Source organism: Notechis scutatus, chromosome 2, assembly GCF_049901735.1.
Source record: "Notechis scutatus isolate UNSWTSFEM ecotype Mainland chromosome 2, rNotScu1.2, whole genome shotgun sequence".
Classification (NCBI taxonomy): domain Eukaryota; kingdom Metazoa; phylum Chordata; class Lepidosauria; order Squamata; family Elapidae; genus Notechis; species Notechis scutatus.
The window spans coordinates 44,531,598-44,554,687 of NC_142010.1; the positions used below are offsets into that span (position 1 = coordinate 44,531,598).

The 23,090-nt window shown below is 36.1% G+C and overlaps 1 protein-coding gene across 2 annotated transcripts in view; it reads right to left on the minus strand.

Moving 5' to 3' along the window:
- Positions 1-14,458: 14,458 nt before the first annotated feature.
- The window catches only part of LOC113418111 (protein SSUH2 homolog), a 49,776-nt gene continuing 41,144 nt past the window's right edge, over positions 14,459-23,090 (minus strand). For both annotated transcript variants that reach the window (XM_026676815.2, XM_026676825.2), the window contains one exon: positions 14,459-15,748. In XM_026676815.2, the coding sequence (XP_026532600.1) occupies positions 15,602-15,748 (147 nt within the window). In that variant the 3' untranslated portion in view covers positions 14,459-15,601. The remainder of the gene's footprint in view (positions 15,749-23,090) is intronic.

Sequence of the window (23,090 nt, forward strand, 5' to 3'; positions counted from 1 at the left end):
GCAATTTGATGTCACATAATCAAAATAATAAAATGCTTCCAATAACAGCAGATAGCAGTATAGTGTATTGATTACATATGTATTCAAATGTGAATCTTCAGGTCTTTAGCCAGGATGGGTACAACATTCATTTGTTGCTTCTGAAAATGTAAGAGTAGAATCTGTTTGTTGATCAGAGAAATGTAACCTAGGAAGACTTGCACATACAGCAATAGCACTTAGACTTATATACAGTGGTGGGATTCAGCCAGTTTGCACCACTTCAGGAGAACTGGTAGTTAAGTTTCTGAGCAGTTTGGTGAACTGGTTGTTGGAAGAAATCATTAGGGCAGAAAACAGATTGTTAAATTACTTTGAATCCCACCACTGCTTATATACCACTTTACAGTGCTTTTGCAGCCCTGTGGTTTACAGACTCAGCCTATTGCTCCCAACAATTTGTGTCCTCATATTACTGACCTCAGAAGGATGGAAGGCAGAGTCAACCTTGAGTCTGGAGAGATTTGAACTGCCAAATTTCAGGCTGCTGGCAGCCAGCAGAAGTAGCCTGCAGTACCGCACTCTAACCACTGTGCCACCACAACTCAACATAGAGGTTCAAAGCCTTTCTGAGCATATTTTACAAGAGCAAGAAGCAGCTGCTCCCCATTACAAGGGGAACTGCTGATGTCAATGAAGCAGCAATCTCCACAGGTGACATGTTCAATTTGACTTGGAAAGGGGAAGAAGCTGCAAAGGTGTCTCCCTGACTGGGTGGTCAAAAAGGTTAAGGCAGCAGCTGGGACTGTGTGATCAATGCTCTGCTTCATATTTTTTCTACGTCTACTACAAAACACATTTTAAAAGAGGTGACTTTGATTAACACCAAGGTTTCCCAACATTGGCTGGCTGGTGAATTCTGGGAATTGAATGCGTCTTAAAGTTGCCAAGGTTGGGAAACCCTGATTTACACAGTTACAGTGAACAAAATGATGCTTTGGGGTGTTTTTTTTTTTTTTTTTACTTCTTCTTGTTCATGGAAGGGCTGTCCATCCATCCTTGTGTTTATATACATTATCATATTAACCTGAAGAATAAATCTGTGGACTAATCTTCTTTTCACAGCTAGGATTCTTAAGTAGATCTTTCCCGTAGGAATTCCCTTACAAAAGACTTGACGGTTTTTGTTTGCTTGCTTTTAAATTTGTTCTTGTTTTGTACAAACAAGTCAGGGATTTGGGAGTATAAAAAAAAATCCCCTCTTTTACTCATGGACAACATAAAAGGAATAATATAAAGTTACCCAAACATCATATCTGAGCAGTGACTATTTACCATGCCAACCTATCAGTATTGTTAAAGGAAAATGTCCAAGCCTTAATAGGATTTGAGCTACCTTTTTATTTACTGCTCAGTGAATGAACAAAATTCAAACAGAATTTGGCGTATGAGCAGACTAAAAAACATTATGTAAGATCAAGGCACCAAAATATTTTTTTTGAAAAACCTGGTCTGGCTTCTTTTTGTTTGGCTCTGAGAAAGGAGGGGAAAGGAACTTTCCAGTTCATTCTCTTAATACCACAAAAAAAACCTTCTTTCCTTTTATAGAGAATAACTGCCTGTTTTATTTCCAAGTATACATGAGGTCTAACATACCAGGCTGGGAATGCACCCTTAATCACATCCACATGTTGCAGCAGAATGAAAGATCTGCATACAAACACATACATGTCAGGGACATATGCTTACATAGATCCTTAACATTATCTTAGCATTAAAATTTAGTTCCGACACTTAACATTACAATTACCTGTTCCAATATAAGAGACAATTAAATCTACATCTAATTGTTGGTATATTGAAGTTATCATTGGCTTTTTTCCCTATGGGGTGGGCAAATGTTACAGAAAGGAACATCCAAGAGCAAAAAGCAATATATTGTGTTCATCAGTAATTGTAAGCCCATTTCTCCTTTTAGCTAGTAAAGCTGGACTTGGAAAAGGAAGAAGCAACATGATAAGATTGGACAAAGAAATGTATTTTACCCTACTCTGTAATACAAATTCTTGGGTGCTTGGCTGCTTATTAGTGAGACAGACCAAAATGTGATTGATAGCTTATAATATTTTTTTTTAAAGACAAAAATAAAAGACAAATCTAAAATGACAAAACAGATAAATAAGAAATAAAGAGTACAGGAAAAAGTGCAGGAAACAAACAGCAATGAAAAAGAAATAGAAAAAAGAAAAATAAACTTAGAGAACACAAGTCACAATTTCCTTCTTTACAAAAATTCATTCAACCCCTTGTTTAATCCTTTTTCAATTATCAAATCCATACATTATCACTTCACTTTCCTCTATTTTACAGCAAACAGTCTGTAAAAGGTATCCAGTCTTTTTTAAAAAGTACTTGTTTCTGCCTTGATCACAAAAATCAGTTTTGCCATTGCTTACAGTTCCAACATCTTAGAATGGAATAGAGTAACAGAGTTGGAAGGGACCTTGGAAGTCTTCTAGTCCAACCCCCTGCCTAGGCAGGAAACCCTACACCACTCAGACGAATGGTTATCCAACATCTTTTTAAAAACTTCCAGTGTTGGAGCATTCACAACTTCTGGAGGCCAGTTGTTTCATTGATTAATTGTTCTGTCTAATCTTGTCAGCCCATTCATCTGTTGTGGATTTCCACCATTCCCCTATTGTTATTTATATAATAGTCTGACCAGAGTTACTACATATAAAACAATCTTCTATGGGTTTTTTTCTAATTGGTTATCCATAAGTCCCAATAAGAAAAGTCTGGTGTTTATTTCAACATTAATCTTTAAGACTTTTTTTATCATTGTACTGTATACATTTGCATCCAGAATTTTATAGCTTTTTTACAAGTCCACCATGCAGGGTAAAATGTTTCTTCATGTCCCAAAGATGCTTTTTTCAAGAGGCAACTGGACTTTCTGTTTTTTCGTTGAAAGACATTTCGCTTCTCATTCAAGAAATTCAATGTAGAGAAAAGTAAAGTCCTACACTTAGGCAAGAAAAACCAAAAGTACATGTATAGACTGGGTGAAACCAGGCTCAATAGCAGTAACTGTGAGAGGGATCTTGGAGTCTTAGTGGACAACCAGCTAAATATGAGCCAGCAGTGTGCAGCAGCAGCCAAAAAAGCTAATGCAATCCTAAATTGTATAAACAGAGGAATACAGTCAATATCAAGGGAAGTACTAATACCACTCTATAAAGCCTTAGTAAGACCACACCTAGAGTACTGCATCCAGTTTTGGGCACCACATTATAAAAAAGATATTGAAACTCTATAAAAAGTACAGAGAAGAGCAACCAGGATGATTACGGGACTAGAGACTAAGGCATGTGAAGAACAGGAACTGGGCTTGGCTAGAGTAGTGAAGAGAAGGACCAGAGGAGACATGATAGCAGGCTTCCAATATTTGAGGGGCTACCACAGAGAGGAAGGGGTCAAGCTATTTTCTAACGCGCCTGTAGGCCAGACAAGGAATAATGGATAGAAACTGAACAAGGAGAGATTTAACCTGAAAATAAGGAGAAACTTTCTGACAGCAAGAACAATCAACCAATGGAACAGCTTGCCCTTGGAAGTTGTGGGAGTGCCATCACTTGAAACTTTCAAGAAGAGATTGGACTGCCATTTGTCAGAAATGGTGTAGGGTCTCCCGCTTGGGTGGGGGGTTGGACTAGATGACCTATAAGGTCCCTTCCAACTCTGATTATCTGTTAAGAATCTTCTTCAGCTCTGACTGGATGGTGGGGAATGGAAGGATTTAAACTCCTTACAGACATGATTGTCCTTTGGATGACTGAGAATCTCCATAGACATCTTCATAGACATGTTTCTTTTTCATATGAAAAAGTGTTTTTATTTTTTACAACAAACATAACAAATAAAACCTTATTTCATTTATACAGTTTGTCGGTTGGTACATATGTATTGTGCACAATGTTTATGGTCCTTTCCTCTTAGTTTTACATTCATATTACATTAATTAACTGTCCATAAAATATTATATTATTATTACACCATCATTAGACTTTTAATTTCAAATCCATATTATCCTTTAGAACAAACCTCACTTCTTAATAATTTTTGTTCATATTTATAACTGTTTCAGAAATAATCAATTACAGCACATCATTACTACTATATTATACTTCAATTTCCTACTTTTCTGTCTAACCATTGGTAAAATAAATCCCATATCTTATAGTATTCTTTTTCTTCTTGCTCTCTAATTGCTAATGTTAATCTACTCATGTCTGCACATTCCATTATTTTTTTAATCATATCCTCCTCCCTCAGAATTTTTTCATTTTTCCAATTTTGGGCAAATACAATGCTAGCTGCAGTTAAAACATTTATAATCAGATATGTCAGTTCTTTGTTATAGCCTTCGGGTAAGATTCCCAACAAGAATATTTCCGGTTTTAAGTCTATATGTTGTTTTGTCATTTTTTCTAACTGTGCATGTATTTTAGTCCAATATCTTTTAGCTTCCACACATGTCCACCACATATGGTAATATGATCCAGGTATCTGATGACATTTCCAACACTTCGCCGATTTGTCCTTGAACATCTTTGCTAATCTTGCTGGGGGGAAGTGCCACCTGTAAAACATCTTATACATGTTTTCTTTATATGCTGTTGACATTATTAATTTATAATTATTAGTCCATAATTTCTGCCATTTTTCTAAATCTATCCCATATCCAAAGTTTTTCCCCATGCAATCATTGTTTCTTTAATTTGTTCTTCTTCCATTTTCAGATAAACAGATAATCAAAGTTGGAAGGGACCTCGTAGGTCATCTAGTCCAACCCCCCGCTCAAGTGGGAGACCCTACACCATTTCTGACAAATGGCAGTCCAATCTCTTCTTGAAAGTCTCAACTGATGGCACTCCCACAACTTCTGAGGGCAAGCTGTTCCATTGGTTGATTGTTCTCACTGTCAGAAAGCTTCTCCTTATTTCCAGGTTAAATCTCTCCTTGTTCAGTTTCCATCCATCATTCCTTTTCTGGCCTACAGGTGCTTTAGAAAATTCCCCTTCCTCCCTGTGGCAGCCCCTCAAATATTGGAAGACCTCTATCATGTCTCCCCTGGTCCTTCTCTTTACTAGACTAGCCAAGCCCAGTTCCTGCATTGTATGTTTTAGTCTCCAGTCCCCTAATCATCCTGGTTGCTCTTCTCTGTACTTTTTCTAGAGTCTCAACATCTTTTTTATAATGTGGTGAGCAAAACTGGATGCAGTACTCTAGGTGTGGTTTTACTAAGGATTTATAGAGTGGTATTAGTACTTCCCTTGATCTTGATTGTATCCCTCTGTTAATACAACTTAGGATCGCATTAGCTTTTTTGGCGGCTGCTGCACACTGCTGGCTCATATTTAACTGGTTCTCCACTAAGACTCCCAGATCCCTCTCACAGCTACTGCTATTGAGCCTGGTTTCACCCAGTCTATGTGTGTAGTTTTGGTTTTTCTTGCTTTGGTTTTTCACTCCTAGTAAATAGCTGTATTTTTAATCATCCTCTCTTTAGTACCTGTTAAAATTTTATCTAATTCAATAAATTCTTTCCTTCTATCTTATCTTTATCATATTTAGAATGTATTTGCACATATGAATACCAATTCATATTTATCCCTTGCTAATCTAATTCTTGCTTTGTTTTTCACCCTTTTCATTTAAAATCTCACTATATCTAACAACGTGCTCCATTTTAAAAATAATTGGATATGCAAATGCCTCTATTGTTGATAACCAGACTGATATTTTCAAATAATGTTGTTTCCTTATTTTCTCCCAAGTTGATAGCAAGGTATCCCAAATATAATGTCTCTTAAAATACCCATGTGCTTTACTTTCTTTATACCATAAAAAAGCATGCCACCCCAATGGCCTTCCAGTGTTAACAATCTAACATTTCTCAAATAATCCATTCTTTCACCCACATCAGTGTTACAGCCTGGTAATATAATTCCCAATTGGGTAGTCCAAACCATCTCCTCATTCTAGCATCCTGTAATAACTTATGTTTAATTCCTGTCTTCTTTCCTTGCCAAATATATTTCAATATTATTTTATTTAAGTCCTCAAAGTATTCTTTCCCTAGTTTAATTGGAATCTCCATAGACATGTTTCTTCATGGGTTGCACATTTCCAACATTGATTATACATCTTTGATAGTTTTTCCAGTGTCATATAACAAAAGTACATTATTTTATACAAATTCATTCTTAAATTATAAAGCAGTATGAATTTCAACCCATTTACTCACATTTTTATCATACATATTGTATTATCATACACTTATTACACACTAATTATCATACAATTCTTAACTTGTTCTTCAGTTTCATGAAAGCTTATACATTTAATAAAAGCTTATACATTTTTGCAATTATACATTCATCGTTTGCACTTAACTAATTTTTAAATTCTTGATTAATTCCAATCACCATTTTGTCTATACTAAAGCTTTCTCTTAACTGTGCATATGCAAACCACTGTAAGCTATATCCCTCTGCAGTCAGTTATTCTCTCGACTTAGGTTTTACCTCTTCCTGTATTAATAAGAATCTTAATAAGCAATCCATTTCTCTCTAACTGTCATTCCTTTTTTATTAGATGCTGCCTAGGCTGAGACCATAAAGGTATGATAGCTTACTGCATTTTGTACATACCGTAAATTTGAAAACATTACCTGAATAATAGCTTATTCTTCTGCCTGAAAATAATACAAAAATTGGGTTCTGAATGAAACTAAATTCTGATATTGATACAGTACTGTCCTTGGTTTTAAAGCACATGCTGCATAAAATTACTGCTATTAGATGTGAAACTATTTTTTTTCCTGTATTATAAACATATGACATAAAAAATAATTACTTAAAATTATCTCAGATTAATGGAAGGGAAGAAGAAACAGTATTTTTAAAAGGCTTATAAAACAGCAAGCTTAAATGAATTCTTGCACATGTTCTTTAAATATTATTCTGGTTGCTTAGCTTGAAAAGATACACAGCTAGGAGAAAGGAAAATAGGGCATATTAGGAAACAATGTTTAGTGATATAATTTTCTTCAAAAAGCTCTTCCTTTTTACTTTGTGAAATCTAAAATGATAATGGGTATAACAGTAATAATAACAACAATATATAAAGAAGCAATTTGATTTTATTAAGTCAGCATCTGGTTGGGTTTTTGATAGGCATATGACACTTGACTCAGTTGGGCAATTTGACCTGTCATGTCAATAAATGGTGGGTTAGACAAGATGCCAAAGATTGACTTAGTTTTTCAATCAGATGCTCTGAAGATGATGTAAGCATGTTTTTTTTATTCTACCAGGAAGAAAATGTGTAACTCCAAAAGGAAAAGGACAAATATGGCAATATGGCATTTTAGGACTGCAGGCATGTCCTAAAATGAGATCTTTGATTGAGATAATAAAGGCACTCTTCAGACAGGGTAGACTACATTTTTAATGCAAAAATTCCTTAAATGTATCTATTTACTGGACAATTGGGACTAAGAGGGAAATCACTATGCTTTGGAAAGCTAAGAAAACATCCAATTCATGGCATTTTTTCCCCCGCAAAAAGGAGCTAAGTCAGGAGGTCAGTATGTGAAGAATTTCAGAGCTCAATGAGTAGACCAACACACAAGATGCATTTAATTTACATTTGTCACTTCATCTCAGAAGCTGCAGGATTTTTCTGCATGTTGATGTGAGGGTCTTTTATCCATTTGTATTGCTAGGATAAAATCCTACAAGTTCAACAGTCTAACATTACAGCTACATGGTTTGATGATGATGGTGTAGAGAGAGGAAAAGGGAGAGAAAGGGAGAGGGGGGGAGAGAGAAAGAGAGATTCTTTTTCAATACATGAATAAAGAATAACAGAGTTGAAAGGGACCTTGAAGGTCTTCTAATCCAAACCCCTGCTCAGACAGGAAGCCCTATACCCTATACAATTTCAGACAAATGGTTGTCCAATCTCTTCTTTAAAATCCCCAGTATTGGAGCACCCATAAGATCTGGAGGCAAGTCATTCCACTGATTAATTGTTCCATCAATTAAGTGTTGTAACTGTCAGGAAATTTCTCCTTAATTTTAGGTTTGTTCTCTCCTTGTGTATCCCTCAGTTAAGGTTTTCCAATTCAGTTTATGAAGTTTAGAAACACACACACACACACATACACACACACCACAACACTCCTGCTGAGTGCCAAATAATACCTGTATAAGACAAAGAGAAATGTTTCTCTTTTCATGTTATTCACCTTCCCTCTACATGCAGTTAATTTATACTGTAGGAATGAGGTGGGATAAAATTCTTTTTATTGACTCTTTAGCCTAAAAACTACAAAAAAAAATGCTGTTTGTTCATGTAGGCATATGGGCAGTTTGAAAATATTTTAGAATTTTTAATGTTCCAGGAATTAAGAAAAGGAATAAGATTTTCCCCCGCTTTCTGCATTTTAATGTATCAGTTCAAGGGAGACTCTGCTTATTGTTATTCAACAAAAATAAAAATCATCTGCCTTTTCCAAGAAAGATGTTTAAAAAAATATTGGTAGGTTCTTAGCCCTTTTTTGCTGCTCACTTTTGAAGAGAGAGGCAGAGTGGAAATTTCTTTTCTCTAATCCTGTCAAAACCACCCAGAGATTAGTTATTGGTTTCTTGTCTTTTGCCAGTAAAGGCACTTTCATCGCAGACAGCAGGATACCATGCACTACAATATCAGTCACAATAATGAATGTATCATCTTTATTGCCTAAAATCACATTTTAGAAGTTTTAAAAGATATTTCACAATAATACTGTACAATGGGAAAGCCTCCAAATAGGAATATTACATCTGAGAAGCAATCTTCTGAAAATAATATAATGTAGGTGGTTAACCTGTGACTTTCTAGCTGTTGTCAACCCAGCCCATATCACCAAAGGTGATATCTTTGGGATAGAAGCCCAATTATTCTTGGAGCTTCTCAGGTTGCCAGGTCCTGTATTATACTGTATTGTACTATATATATAAATATGGCTAGCAGTGATTCCACAGGTTATCATCCAGAAGATCCTCTCACTTCTGAGACTCACTCTAGATGCACTTCAGAGTTCCTTGGAAAAAAAGACATTGATCTTGCAAAATAACAATTCTATCTATAAGATCCGTGGTGGCACAATGGCTAGAATGCAATATTGCAAGCTAAGTCTGCCAACTGCCAGCAATTCGATCCTGACCGGTTAAGGTTGACTCAGCCTTCCATCCTTCCAAGGACAGTAAAATGAGGACCCAGACTGTTGGGGGCAATATGCTGACTCTGTAAACAAATTTAGAGAGGGCTGTAAAAGGACGATGAAGTGATATATAAGTCTAAGTACTGTTGCTATATAATTACATACTGATGTTCTATCTAGAAATCAGCATGCATATCTTTAAAGTCCAGATACTATATCAAGGGACTTCAAACTTGGCAAGTTTAAGACTTGTGGACTTTAACTCCCAGAATTCCTGAGCTAACATGACTGTCAAGTTTGAAGACCCCTGTACTATATCATCTTTATAACCATCTTCTAAAATAAATTGTGTGTGTGTGTGTGTGAAAGAGAGAGAGGGAGGGAGGGAGGGAGGGAGAGGGAGAGGGAAAGAGAGAGAGAGAGAATCAATTCCTAGCACCATGCATAAGAATATTACTGTTGGTTAGGAACTCCTGAATAAAATGTACAAATCAGATTCTGGGACTAGGTTCACACAATCTTCTGGAACAACCTTCCCCCAGAGATCCACAGCCTCAATATTTCCTGCCTTAAAGAAAGCCATGAAGAACTTGTTGTTGTTGTTTTTCACAGAAATTAGGCTTGGCCATTAGAGGAACCACCAGCAAGGATCTATGAAGTGGAATTGTATCACTGTAGGAATTTCATTTTAATTGTTATACTGGTTTTTATCCTATATTAGCTGGGCAGGGACATATACAAATGGGTGACTATGGTGGTTGAAATGATAGATAAATGATAAATGATAAACAACCAACTAGGCTAAAATGAAATTGGGTAATTAACAGCTTACATGCTATGAATGTCGGCCATTGTTTAGTATACTGTATGAGCCAAACCTTCAATATAATTATTTGTTTACACACACAATCATATGGTGTCCCAGTAGAAGAATTATATTTGTTATCCTAGGTTAGCATTTGTATGAAGCTATCCAATAGGCACAGCACAAAATACAAAAATCAAATGACCTGTAGTTAAACTGAAAAGTAATTATGATTGCAGTTCTATGTGCTAACTTTAGGGCAAAGTTTATTCAGTGGAATTTACTTTTGAGTAAACTATGCAAAATATTACAAAACTATGCAAAATTTTCTTTATATGCTGTTGACATTGACATTTTATAATTTTGAGACCACAATTTTTGCCATTTCTCTAGATCAATCCCATATCCAAAATTCTTCCCCCAAGCAATCATAGTTTCTTTAACTTGTTCTTCTTCTAGTTTAATTTCTAATAAATATCCAAACAATTTTTTAATCACCTTTTCATCAGTACCTGTCAAAATCTTATCTAAGTCAGTCAGTTTATCATAGAAACCTTCTGTTTTAGAATCTTTATCATACCTTGAATGTATTTGCGCATATGAAAACCAATTCATCTTTATACCTTGTTCCTCTAGTTTTTGTATAGATTTAAGTTCACCCTTTTCATTCAATATTTCACCATATCTAACTGTTTGTTCCTTTTTGTATATTATAGGATAAGAAAATGCTTCAATAGTTGATAGCCAGACTGGAATTTTCAAATAACATTGTCTTTTAATCTTCTCCCAGTTTAACCACAGAGACTCCCGTATATAATATCTTCTAAAATACCCCTGTGTTTTAGTTCCTTTATACCATAAAAAAACATGCTACCCCAACAACAGGTCATGTCCTTCTAATGTCAACAATCTAGTATTTCTTAATGTTATCCATTCCTTAACCCACATCAAATTTGTAGCTTGGTAATACAACTCCCAATTAGGCAAACCAAATCCTCCTCTTATTCTAGCATCTTGCAAAAGTTTTAACTTTACTCTCGCTTTCTTACCTTGCCATATATATTTCAACACAATTTTATTTAAATCTTCAAAGTAGTTTTTTCCAAGCCTAATTGGAATTGTTTGAAACAAATATAAAATTCTGGGTAATATATTCATCTTGATTGTTGATATTCTCCCTATTAATGACAGTTTTAAATTTCCCATTTTGCCAAATCTAGTGCTATCTGCTGTTTAAGTTTGATATAATTATTCTCTTTTAGTGTACTGCATCTTGCTGTTAAGTGTATGCCCAAGTACTTGATCTTATTCGTGACCTGAATTTTCAATAGGTCTGCCAATTCTTCCTTTTGTCTTGATAGCATATTCTTTGTCAAGATCTTTGTCTTATCTTTATTTATTTTCAAACCAGCCACCTTTCCATATGTCTCTATCTTTTCTATCAATTTTGATGCTGTTTTTAGTGGGTCTTCTAAGATAAAAACCAGATCATCTGCAAATGCTTGTAACTTAAATTCTTCCTTTTTAATTTTCATCCCTTTTATATTCTTTTCATCTCTAATATTTCTGTTTAGCACTTCCAAAGTTAACACAAACAACAGAGGTGATCGTGGGCACCCTTGTCTTGTTCCTTTTCTTATATCGATAGATTCTGTCAGTTCTCCCTCTATCATTACCTTTGCCATCTGCTTATGATATATAGCTTCTATTGCTTGAATAAATTTTCTAGCAAAGCCCATCTGTTCCAGCAGTAATAACATGAATCGCCAATTCACATTATCAAATGCCTTCTGTGCATCTAGAAATATCAAAGGCATTTGTTTTTCGGGATGTGCCTCATAGTATTCCAAAGTGTCCAAGATTACTCTCATATTGTCTTTGATTTGTCTCTTTGGCAGAAATCCATTTTGGTCAGGATGGATAAAATTATTTAAATATTTTTAAAGTCTTTCTGCCAATATTGAAGAAAAGAGTTTATAATCTGCATTTAGTAGGGAGATAGGTCTATAGTTCTTGATTTGTAATGGATCGGTCTCCTCTTTTGGAACAAGTGTGATATAAGCTTCTGACCATGATTTAGGTATCCTCTTCTTTAACATAACTTCATTCATAACTTCTAGCAATGGAAAATTCAATGATTCTTGTAATGTTTTGTAAAATTCTGCCGGAAGTCCATCTGGGCCTGGTGCCTTTCCATTAGTTTGTTTCTCAAGTGCTTCAGTTAACTCCATCATCATTATATTGCTTTCTAACATTGTTTCAATCTCTTTAGGTATCTGGGGTAAATTAGCATTCTGTAAATACTGTTTAACTCTTTCCTCATCAATATTCTCTTGTGTGTATAGTTTCCCATAATAATAATAAGTATGCCTAAAAATAAACCAAAAAAAAAGAAAAAGAAAAAAAAACCAATATGGAAGGTAGATGGAAAGACAAAAATACCAGGAAGGGAAAGAGAAGAAAAAGGCTACTCCCTTAAAAAGTAAAGGAAGGGAAGCATTAATACTAAAGCTTTTCCTTTAAAATAAAAAGCAGACGTAGAAATTTAACTTCCAAAGACAAGAAGAAAAAACAAAAAAACAAAGACAAGTTCCAGAGAGCCAAAAATCCAAATAGCTATTGCGAAAAAAAAGTAAATAAACTGATGAAGAGGGGTAGCACAGCTTAAAAAGAATAAAAAGAGCACACTGCACTTTGTTTGATTATCCAAGGCTCTTGTTGTAACTCTCTTCTCCAAAGACTTATCACCTTTTCTTTTCTGAAGCTTCAACACCAGACTCCAGCTGTTGATAGAAACCCAGAAGAGCACCTGTAATAATACTCTCCCGTGCTCTTCCCTCTATCTTATCAAGCAGACAATGTCCTTGAAACAAAGTCTCAGTTCTTTCTCAGCTTTGTCTGGTCAAAAGAAAAATAGAATATTTCCAAGCCTCTAGTTGGCAGTGTTACAAAGTTTCTTTAGCTTTCACTTTCCCCCTCCTTTTCCAAGCAAAATATAATAAGAATTAATAAAAAGAAAAAGATATTTAAAAAATAACTAAAAGGGAGTCTCTGGCTTAAAATATTATAAAATCAAAAAGGAGAGAAGAATATATAAAAAGAAGAGGAAAAAAAACCAGTCCAGTTTCAAAATATAAGATCATGTGTAGAAAATCTAGCAATGAGAAGAAAAAAATATTACTTTGACATTCATTCCTGTTTAAAATCACCGCTTAATCACTTCTGTCAAAACTTTTACAGATTCTTTCTTTCCCTTAGGGTGTCCTTTCAAGTCTTAAAATAAAGAAAAAGTTCTCACCAAACCAGCACACTCTCTCTTTCCGTTCTCTTTCGTTTCGGAGCTGTCCCAACTTCAGCAGCTTTAATGGCTGCCTCTTTGCCACTGGCAAAAAGAGCTTCTCCTGGATCTACCAGGGACTTTGCGGTATCCCTGGGATCGACAGGATGCGCTCTTTACATTCACCGTCTCTTCGGGATGGTTTAGATCCACTTGGACCATCCAGGAGCAAAGATATTGGCTGCGATCTCAGATCTCCAAGATCGCATGCCGTATCGTCGTGACGCCAGACTGATTTTTATGTCATTGCTTCCCTCTAGTGGAAAATCATTAAAGTGGGACTGTGTTCCTAGGCTTTTCCTGAAATGATTGTTAATACCATGAATCCTGCAATAACAGGGACTAGAGTATATGGAAAATCATCAATGGCTCACTTAGAAGCTGTAAAAGAAACTAGTGGGAGTTGTAACAAAGCATCATTCTGCCTTTTTATCCATTCCAGTCCTCCACTTCCTGTTTTTTGAAGCTCCACTGAGGCCTTCAGTCTCTTAATTATTTTAGTTTAATGAGATCCCTCAAGCCTGTGGATATTCCCTCTTGGTCTCATGCACTGGATCAGCATTCTCAAATTGAGTTTCTTATTAGTTTACATAAAAAGCAGTGAACCCCAAGCATTCATTTATTCATCTCCTTTCTGTCATTGGCCTGAAATCATAAGTGAGCAAGGCGGGGTACTGCAGATTCATTCACTTCTAAATATGACCTAGCAATTCTGCGAATAAATAAATAAAATTGTCTTTTAATGATCCTGCAATCCCTTGCATCAGGGTGGAGTCAGTGCAACTAATGGAGGCTGAGTGTTTACTGGCCGGATGCCCTTCCTGTCACCAATGCAGAATTCGCAGCTGATATTTTACTCATTGTGTCCAGAGAGAGAAATATCTGCGGCTACCTAGGATCCAACTCACAGCCTCCTGATTGTGAGGCGACAGCTCCACCTCTAGGCCACTGCACCACTCCAGCTAGCAATTCTGCAGTGATATGTGAAAATAATTACTCTGAGAATATGGAAACCTGACATAGTTGGGATTGGGACTCACATCAGATTTTTTTCTTTTTCTATTTTTCTTTCAATTTTTTTTGAGGGGAGAATATTATGTCTCATAATTAGTCATGTTTTTTCTAAAGAAACATCATAGACAAACATATTTATGAATGAATTTAGGATCAATGTTTTATTGATCTCTGGAAAATACATTGGCTGTAAGATATACTATGAAGTCCTCAACTACCTGTCTACTCTGCCTGTCAGTTTGAAATTTATATACAGATAAATCTTAGGATGCTTCCTTTCTGCCTAATCCTGATGAAATAGGTTTATAGCAAAATAAAGGGTGGTTTTATTATATTGTTGTGTTTTCCCTACAAAAATATATTATATACTCAGTACAACATATTCTACTAAAATACAAGTATTTTATCTCAAGCTTGTAATTTAGTACATTACTATGCCTTAGAACAAGGGTGTCAAACTTGTGGCCCGTGGGCCAGATGAATCACGGGCTGGTCCTGCCCCCGCCTAATTTAGTGAAAGGGGAAAAGTCCCTATATATCATGTGATGACGCCGTGATGACGCAAGTTTGACATCCCTGCCTTAGAAAAACTAGATTCATGCTACATATTTTTTTCTCTATATATACAATGTACGTGCAACTGTTTCTTGATAACTAAAGGGGAGGAACTGAATTTCATTATCTCTCACTTAACCAAAATCAAATGCAAAACAATCCAAATTTTAAAGAAAATGGCATCAACCCATATATAATAACTTCCTTTTCTAGAGGTTTCTAGAATTATTCCTGTTTTCATCGTCTCATACATCTGCTTAAGTCTTTACTCCCATAGATTTAATAGTGATTACTCTACAACACAGTAGATTTAGAAAATAGATACATAGTTTGTGCTCCAATGTGCTATTTTTCCAGAAAATATATATTTTCTCATATATTTAATATTCATCTATATATTAATATATATCTAAATATATTGGATATATGTTGTTTAGATATGTGTTGTTTAAACAAAAGTAGAAATAGGATTTAGGAAATTTTATTACCATGCTTTCAGCTTTCTTATCTGGAGGAGTAGGATAACAAAGATTATTCTGCTTATCACAACAGTAAGCAAGGAAACCATATCATCCCACTCTAGACATAAAAGTACCTTGTTTTATATAAAGAATACTTGCACAGAATTTCACTGTCAGATTATAGTGCAGCCACAACAGTATCTTTCTGGATAGTCCAGGGCATACACTTTGTTCTCTGTTCCGTAGATGTAATAAGTATAGGACTTTGCAGCATATCGATAATGGACTTCAGTCACAGGAATTAGCTCTATGGTTTGTCTCTGAGAAAAGAAAAGAAAATATCATTGTCATCAGATATAATAATCATGCTGAGGTCTACACTCTGCTCTATCTACTGGCAATCCATCTCTTGTTTTATTAAAATATATGCATACTTTCAGCATGCACAATTAGCATCTCATGAATATTATTTTAGTTGAGCTTTCTGGCACACTAATGTGGACTCTAGAGTTGTGTGCATGCTTTAAACAATGAAATCTACTGTGTGTCACAATAGAATCCAGAAATGAAAGAGATGTGTTCTGTATTTTCTCTCTCTTTCTCTGTATTATTTTCCATATGTAGAGAAAATATATAGTAAGAAACAAGAGGGCTGTGGACTGTGAAATTATTGCCATTACCTTTTATATACTGGACATAATTTGGGGAGGCACTGTATCTTGTATGCATACAATAAATGTATCAGGATCTTTCTATTAAGGGGTTTGGCAAAGTATCTACTAAATGTGCCATTTACAAGATAAAAAGAAAATCAAATGTAGATTTGTGGACTCTGACTTCTAAATCCTTCATATAAAAGACTCAGTAAAGTTTATAAAATGCATATCATATGTTTTAGTTTCCTGGGTTATTGAAGCACAGGTCAAAACTAGAAATATTTAATAACTGTCCCTTTAAAATGAGAAAATTATTGAATGTGTTCCATGCATGAATTTGACACCCCTTCCACACAATATAAAATACCACATAAAAGTGTTGCTTGTGTGACACATAGAAAATTGGTTGAGTCCTTCAGCAAATAAACAGCTATTACAATCAATATGTCTATCCCACCCCCCACCCTCCAAAAAACCATTGTTTGATTGGGCTGGATGCTATATGAGATGGGCAATATTATCTACATTACATACATAATCTGTGCTAATACAAAATATATTTTTATAAGTTCAGCAGGAGGATTTCCATTTTTCTACCATATGATGTGATATTTGTGCATAAAAGAAACATGCCTTACAGAAGGCAGATATTTTGCAATGTACTTGTGTCTTTACTACATAATTGTCTTATTCACATGGATAAAAGAAGCAAGAAGGATAAATGTAAAAAAATAGTCGAACAATTGACTGCCATTGTTTAAGTGCCTAATCGTTATGATTGCCTGATTCTCCTCATGCCACCCTTAAATGCCAGATGTTCTGGTAGAGGGAAAATGTAACTCTCTCCCAAGCTACTGACATCTTTATCATTACACAACTCAGACAAATTCTACCATAGCTTCCACATAACTTCAACCTACCACATAGGTATTCATATCTCAGTATCTCAGAACCTATGAGAGATTTATTTATTTTATTTATGCATTTATTAAATTTTTATACTGCCCATCTACCCTACAAAGTGACCCTCGTTGAATCAGAAGTTATAAAATAAGTAAAAAATATAATCAAAACATTAAAACTGCAAGGATTAAAGTATAAGTAAAAACAGTATTAAAATTGAAACTAAGAGAACTAAGAGATGGACAAGACAGGATGAGGTCTTCTTACCTCATCAGCCACTTCCAGTGGTGAGCAGCCCTAGACCAACCAGCAATCCAGCTTTTAACACCCTTCCGAAAGGCCAAAAAGGAGGGGGAAATCTTCATTTCTGACAGTAGGATGTTTCACAGGGATGGGGCCATAGCAGAAAAGGCTCTTCCCCTTGATCCCCACCTGATTCAATTCCATAGCAGATGGGATCCATAGCGGGCTTCTTTCCACTTGCGTGAGTGGGGTGAGTGTGTCCCATTACATACACCACGGTGGCACAGTGGTTAGGGTGCGGTACTGCAGGCTACTTCTGCTGACTGCCGGCTGACTGCAATTGGGCAGTTCAAATCTCACTGGACTCAAAGTTGACTCAGCTTTCCATCTTTCTGAGTTGGATAAAATGAGGACCCAAATTGTTGGGGCCAATAGGCTGACTCTGTAAGCTGCTTAGAGAGAGCTGTAAACCGCTGTAAAGCAGTATATAAATTCAAGTGCTATTGCTATTATGAAAAGACAGCTTTTCTCAGATACCCTGGACCCATGCCATGTAGGGCTCTAAAATTAACAATGAACACCTTGAACTGTACCCAGAAGCAAACTGTAACCAATGCAACTTGCACAGTAATAATGTTATGTATACAGTCTTAGGAGCTTCCAGAACTATGCATTTTAACTGCAGTTTCTGGATACTCTTCAGGTATCACACTCCCCATGTAGAGATCAATGCCACCCCTTTTCTCTGGTCAGAGGTTGGTACAAGACAGATTTCAGATGGGATGAGATCACTGTCCTTACCCAACCGAGTCTCAGTTATATATGGGACATTTTCCTGTCATGGATGGATGAATTCTTATTATAGATAGATCACGGGTGTCAAACTTGCTGCCTTGCATTGCCATCACGTGACATTTTGTGATGTTTTTCCCATTCACAGAGCTGGGGTGCACATGGCCATGACACATCCAGGGCATGGGCTGCCAGTTTGACACCCGCAAGAAAGATTTAGAGTTGACCTGAAACATTTTGAAGCAAGGAATTCTGGCAATCTGATGACCTACGTCCCAGAAAAGAGTTACCTGCTCAAAAGTAGAGATGTGGATTTCTCTTCACATAGAACAATTTAGTCCCCAGTTCACTTTCCTTGCTGAGTACTACTAGGATAGAGTTGCTGTGCTACCTTGATTGCATGTTAATGTATTTCCCCTCCAATGACCAGAATGCTACTGACTTGTAATGCAAGTGTGTTCAGGTTCATCTCTTCAACCAGGACAGCCTCTTATAGGAGCAGGAGCAACAAGCCAGGAACAGACCTAGCTGTACACAAGAAGTCTTGGCTCTCTCAAGTAGTTTTAATATGTGTGTGTTTAAAATGTTTTAAAAGTGTGTCCTGCTCACTTTTCTGCTATTCCTCCAGTTCTAACCTTTCTGTCCAGGTTCCATGGTCTTCTAGTCAATCTCTGGGGAAAGGGCAGTAATGTGCCCTTAATTTCATGACTTATCCACTTTCCCATTGGTCTAATATCCCTCCAATACTCATTCTAAACTTTCCTGTATTAGAAGCAAAACCATTTGCACCCTGACTTCATGTTCAGGAAGAAAAAAAAAGGCAAGTGATGTTTACAAGAGAGAGTGGCAAGGGTTGAGAGAGATGGGGAAATAAAGGATACATATTCCCTTTGGTTCAATTTTCTGCTTAGAAAACACTTTATTTGGTTTTGTTCTTTTTCACCTTTATATACTTCCCCAACAGACAGAGAAAATACATTTCTTAAGAGGAAGAGTACTTCTCACTTGAAAAGGCTGGTGTCAGAGACACTTTTAAAGCTGCTTGCTTTTATTTATCCTTTCCTTGATGTGAGCAAACCCTTTCCATTAAGTGAAAAACAAGCTCAGTGAAAGCAAAGTGAAGGAATAAAAATGATTCAGTATGCTGTAATTTCAGAGATATTCTGCTAGTACCATCAGTGCTAGCTGGTGTCATCCATAGTAGCCTCCTTCTGCCGTGAGTCCTAGCAACTTTAAAGAAAACACAAAAAGCATTTCCAAGTGCAGGAATCCTTTTCAAACTTGGCAACTTTAGGGCTTGTGGACTTCAGTTCTCAGTTTTCCTCACACTGGCTGGGGAATTCTGGGAGGTGAAGTCTACAAGTCTTAAAAGTTGCCACATTTGGAGAACCCTACTTTAAGGATAAACCAGATCCTTTGGCTGTGTATCCTAAAGTAAGATTACAGAGTTTTACAGAGGTTTCTTCCCAAATAAGGGTGACAAGTGGAGTTTTTGACATTCAGATTTTCCCTCAAATGCATCTTATTTGCATTGGCACCAATGGAAGTGTTCAAAAAAGGCAGGATGGTAGTAGCAGTAGTACAACAGAAACCTCTTTGATTTACATGTCAATCTCATCCACGTGTACAAATAGCTTCAGTTGTGTCACCATAACCACTTCCTGGCTTTATTTGCAATTCAACCTGAAAATGCCAGAGTTATAGAAGCAGAATGGAGAACACATATCCATATCCTAACTGCAGCTTCAAATTTCCCTAAATAATGAAAGTGCAATTGTGGAATTTTGGCATAATCAGTCCAGGCTTTACCAGTGGTATGGGATTTCTATATTCTCCTTTTTCTGGTATATCACCAGGACAGAAGTAACAATAGCAATAATGTATTTTGACTGCATTAAGAAAAGTTTATTTTCCTTTTTGATATATTTCCATTTCCAGCATGAATTGCTTCATATCAGCTAAAATTTAATATGACTAGAATGAAAATATCTTGCAGCCCTACTCCTCAATCCTTAAAGGTAAAGTAGAACTTAACACCATCAAAAAAACTACAGGTCCCTGGGATGAGAAATCTATATAATCTTTGATTCTTGGGATGTTGGATCAGAACTTTCTAAGGAAAACTAAGTAATCTTGTGGCCTATAGAAAGGTCTTTCCATAAGACTGCCAACCATAATTTTTTTCACATGGATTTGCATTATTATTATTATTATTATCATTATCATTATTATTATTAATATTATTATTGTTGTTATTGTTATTGTTAAAAAGAAAAAACCTACATATACAGTAAAAATATATTTTTGCTCTTTATATAATTATCTTAGGAAACATTCCTAATGTTAAAGACACAATAAATATCAACACCAAAAATGATCCATATGATAAGTAAAGGTAAAAGTAAAAGAGTCCCTGAGTATGTTAATTCACTATAGTCACAGTCTAATTTACGGGATGGTGCTCATTTCTATTTTTAGGCCATTGAGTCAGTGCTGTCTGAAGATGTTTTTGCGGTCATGACATCATACCTCAGTGCAGAGCATACAGCAAAACATGATACATTGTTACCTTCCCACGAAAGTGGTACCTATTTATCTACTCACATTTGCATGCTTTCAAACTGGTAGGTTGGCTGGAGCTAGGGAGAATAATGGGAGGTCTCCCCATTGTGCAGTGCTCAGGTCTTGAACCTGGACTGTTGGCTTTCCAGCTGGCAAGCCCAGTGTCTTAACCATTGAAACCATCAAACCGCCCCTCATATTATAAATATACATACCTATATGCAATTCATCCAAACATTGACTGTAATCTGGATCATATAACATAATGTGTCAACTCATTTTCAGTTTCAGAGCACAAAGATTTTTTCAAAACTATATAATGAACCCATAGCCTAATCCATTTCTTAAAAGCAGGAGATTGACTTTCTTTCCAGTCACAAAGGATTATCCTCTTTGCTGTTCCTCAAAGCTTCTCTAATCTTTAGTACCTTCCATCAATCCTCCTCTTGAAAAAGGGACAATAAATACAAAAGGGTCCCTACTTATCACACCCTTTAACTATTATATTCACACGGAGGCTTTGGTAGGTTTCTAAACGTTTAACACAGAGATGGTATTCAGCAGGTTCTGACCAGTTCTAGAGAACCTGTAGCAGAAATTTTGAGTAGTTCGGAGAACCGGCAAATACCACCTCTGACTGGAGATTTTACAGTATCCTTCCCCTGCCACACCCACCAAGCCACGTCCACAGAACCGGTAGTAAAAAAATATTGAATCCCATCACTGGTTTAACAATAATTGATTATTGCAGCTAATATCTTGCTACTCACTCATGTCTCCTCCTGAGTAAGTATGAAGACTGGCCTGTGTGAAAGACAGAATCAAGAAAGATGGAAGTGCATAAATTGTGGCTAGGGATCACAGAAGCAATGTGTAAATATACCAGCCTTGTTTGAACTAGTAAATAACTTCTATTTGTGTTATATGAAAGGATCTTCTTTTCAAATCTAAACTGCTACAGCACAAATAAAAATAAAATCTTCTTTAGCTCCAGATTTATTTCTGGTACTGTTATTGACACATCCATGCATTTTTTTTTGAAATTGCTCAAAAGTTGTTTGCCTCTATAATACATACTAAGCAAATGGTCAGCACAGAAAAAAAAGGCAAAAGGTAAGTCAGAGAAATTGGCCCTGGTTGTGTAGTGGTTAAACTGCATATTGCAGGCAAACTGCCCACAGCAGGAATTCACTCCTGATTCGATTCGAGGTTGACTCAGCCTTTCATCCTTCTGAGGTCTATAAAATGAGGACCTAGATTTTTGGGGTCAATAGGCAAATAATGCTTACATTGTAAACTGCCCAGAGAGCACTATAAAGCACTACGCTATTACTAATTGAAAGGCATGGCATTAAGAAAATAAATCCATTAATTATATTTTTCAATAACTTTCTATCCTTGCAACCCATCCTTGCTTCCACCATGTCCATATGCTGTTCCCTTTTTATAGGATCATATTTTAGGATCTCTGCTCAACTATGACTGCTCCAGTCTCCCATTTCCTCTTACTACTCACTCTTCCTTCATATATTTGTTTTGCAATTTGATCTTCATTCATTTTCTCTCTATGGCCAAACACCTGAACATCGGTCTTTTCTAGCAGTCACTCTCTTATATTTTCATTGGTCATACATATATAATGTATATTTTTCAACCTCCCAGTTTTCTCTTCTAGGATTTAAACCTGCTTAGCTACTGAGTCAGAATAAGATCAACCAAGTGTCATCATCTGCTGAGACTTGAGAATATAATGAAGAAATTATAGGAAAATTGATTTTAATATAATGTTAGAGCAATGGGAAAATATGTGGACTAAAGGACAGAAATTCATGTTGAATTATAAGCTTAAGGTGAATTTCTATAAAATGATATACCACTGGTATTTACCCTATATAAATTATCAAAGATATATAAAGGTGTTTTGAATGTTTGTTGCAATGCAAGCATAAGGAGGGTATTTTTTAATCACTCGTGGTGGGCATGGGATAAGGTAAAGAAATATTTTGCATAGATTCATGGTTTAAATCAGAAGATTTAAAAATGGACTAACAATGGAAACCAGAAAGTTTTCTTCTAGGACTATTGGATAAAAAAAATGGGAGAAAAAACAATGGAACGTCATTGATATACATGTCAATGTATATTGTATGGTATGCTGGCTTGACAGCCATGGACAAAAAGGCAGAGGATGATGATCACAGCACAGAGGATGATGATCACAGAGGATGAGGATAATGTGATGATGATCACATTACAGAGGATGATGATCACAGCACAAAAAATTATGGGCTGTCCCCTGATACAGCTCGACGAAATCCCCAGGACCCGCTGCCTCAGCAGAGTGAGGAAAATTCTCAGGGATGATTCACACCCTGGTCAGCACTTTTTTACTCTCCTACCATAAGGCAGGAGATATAAAAGCATAGCCAGCCGAACAAATAGGCTGAAAAGTAGCTTTTATCCCTGGGCCGTCAGGCTTCTGAATGCAACATAACACCACAATTAG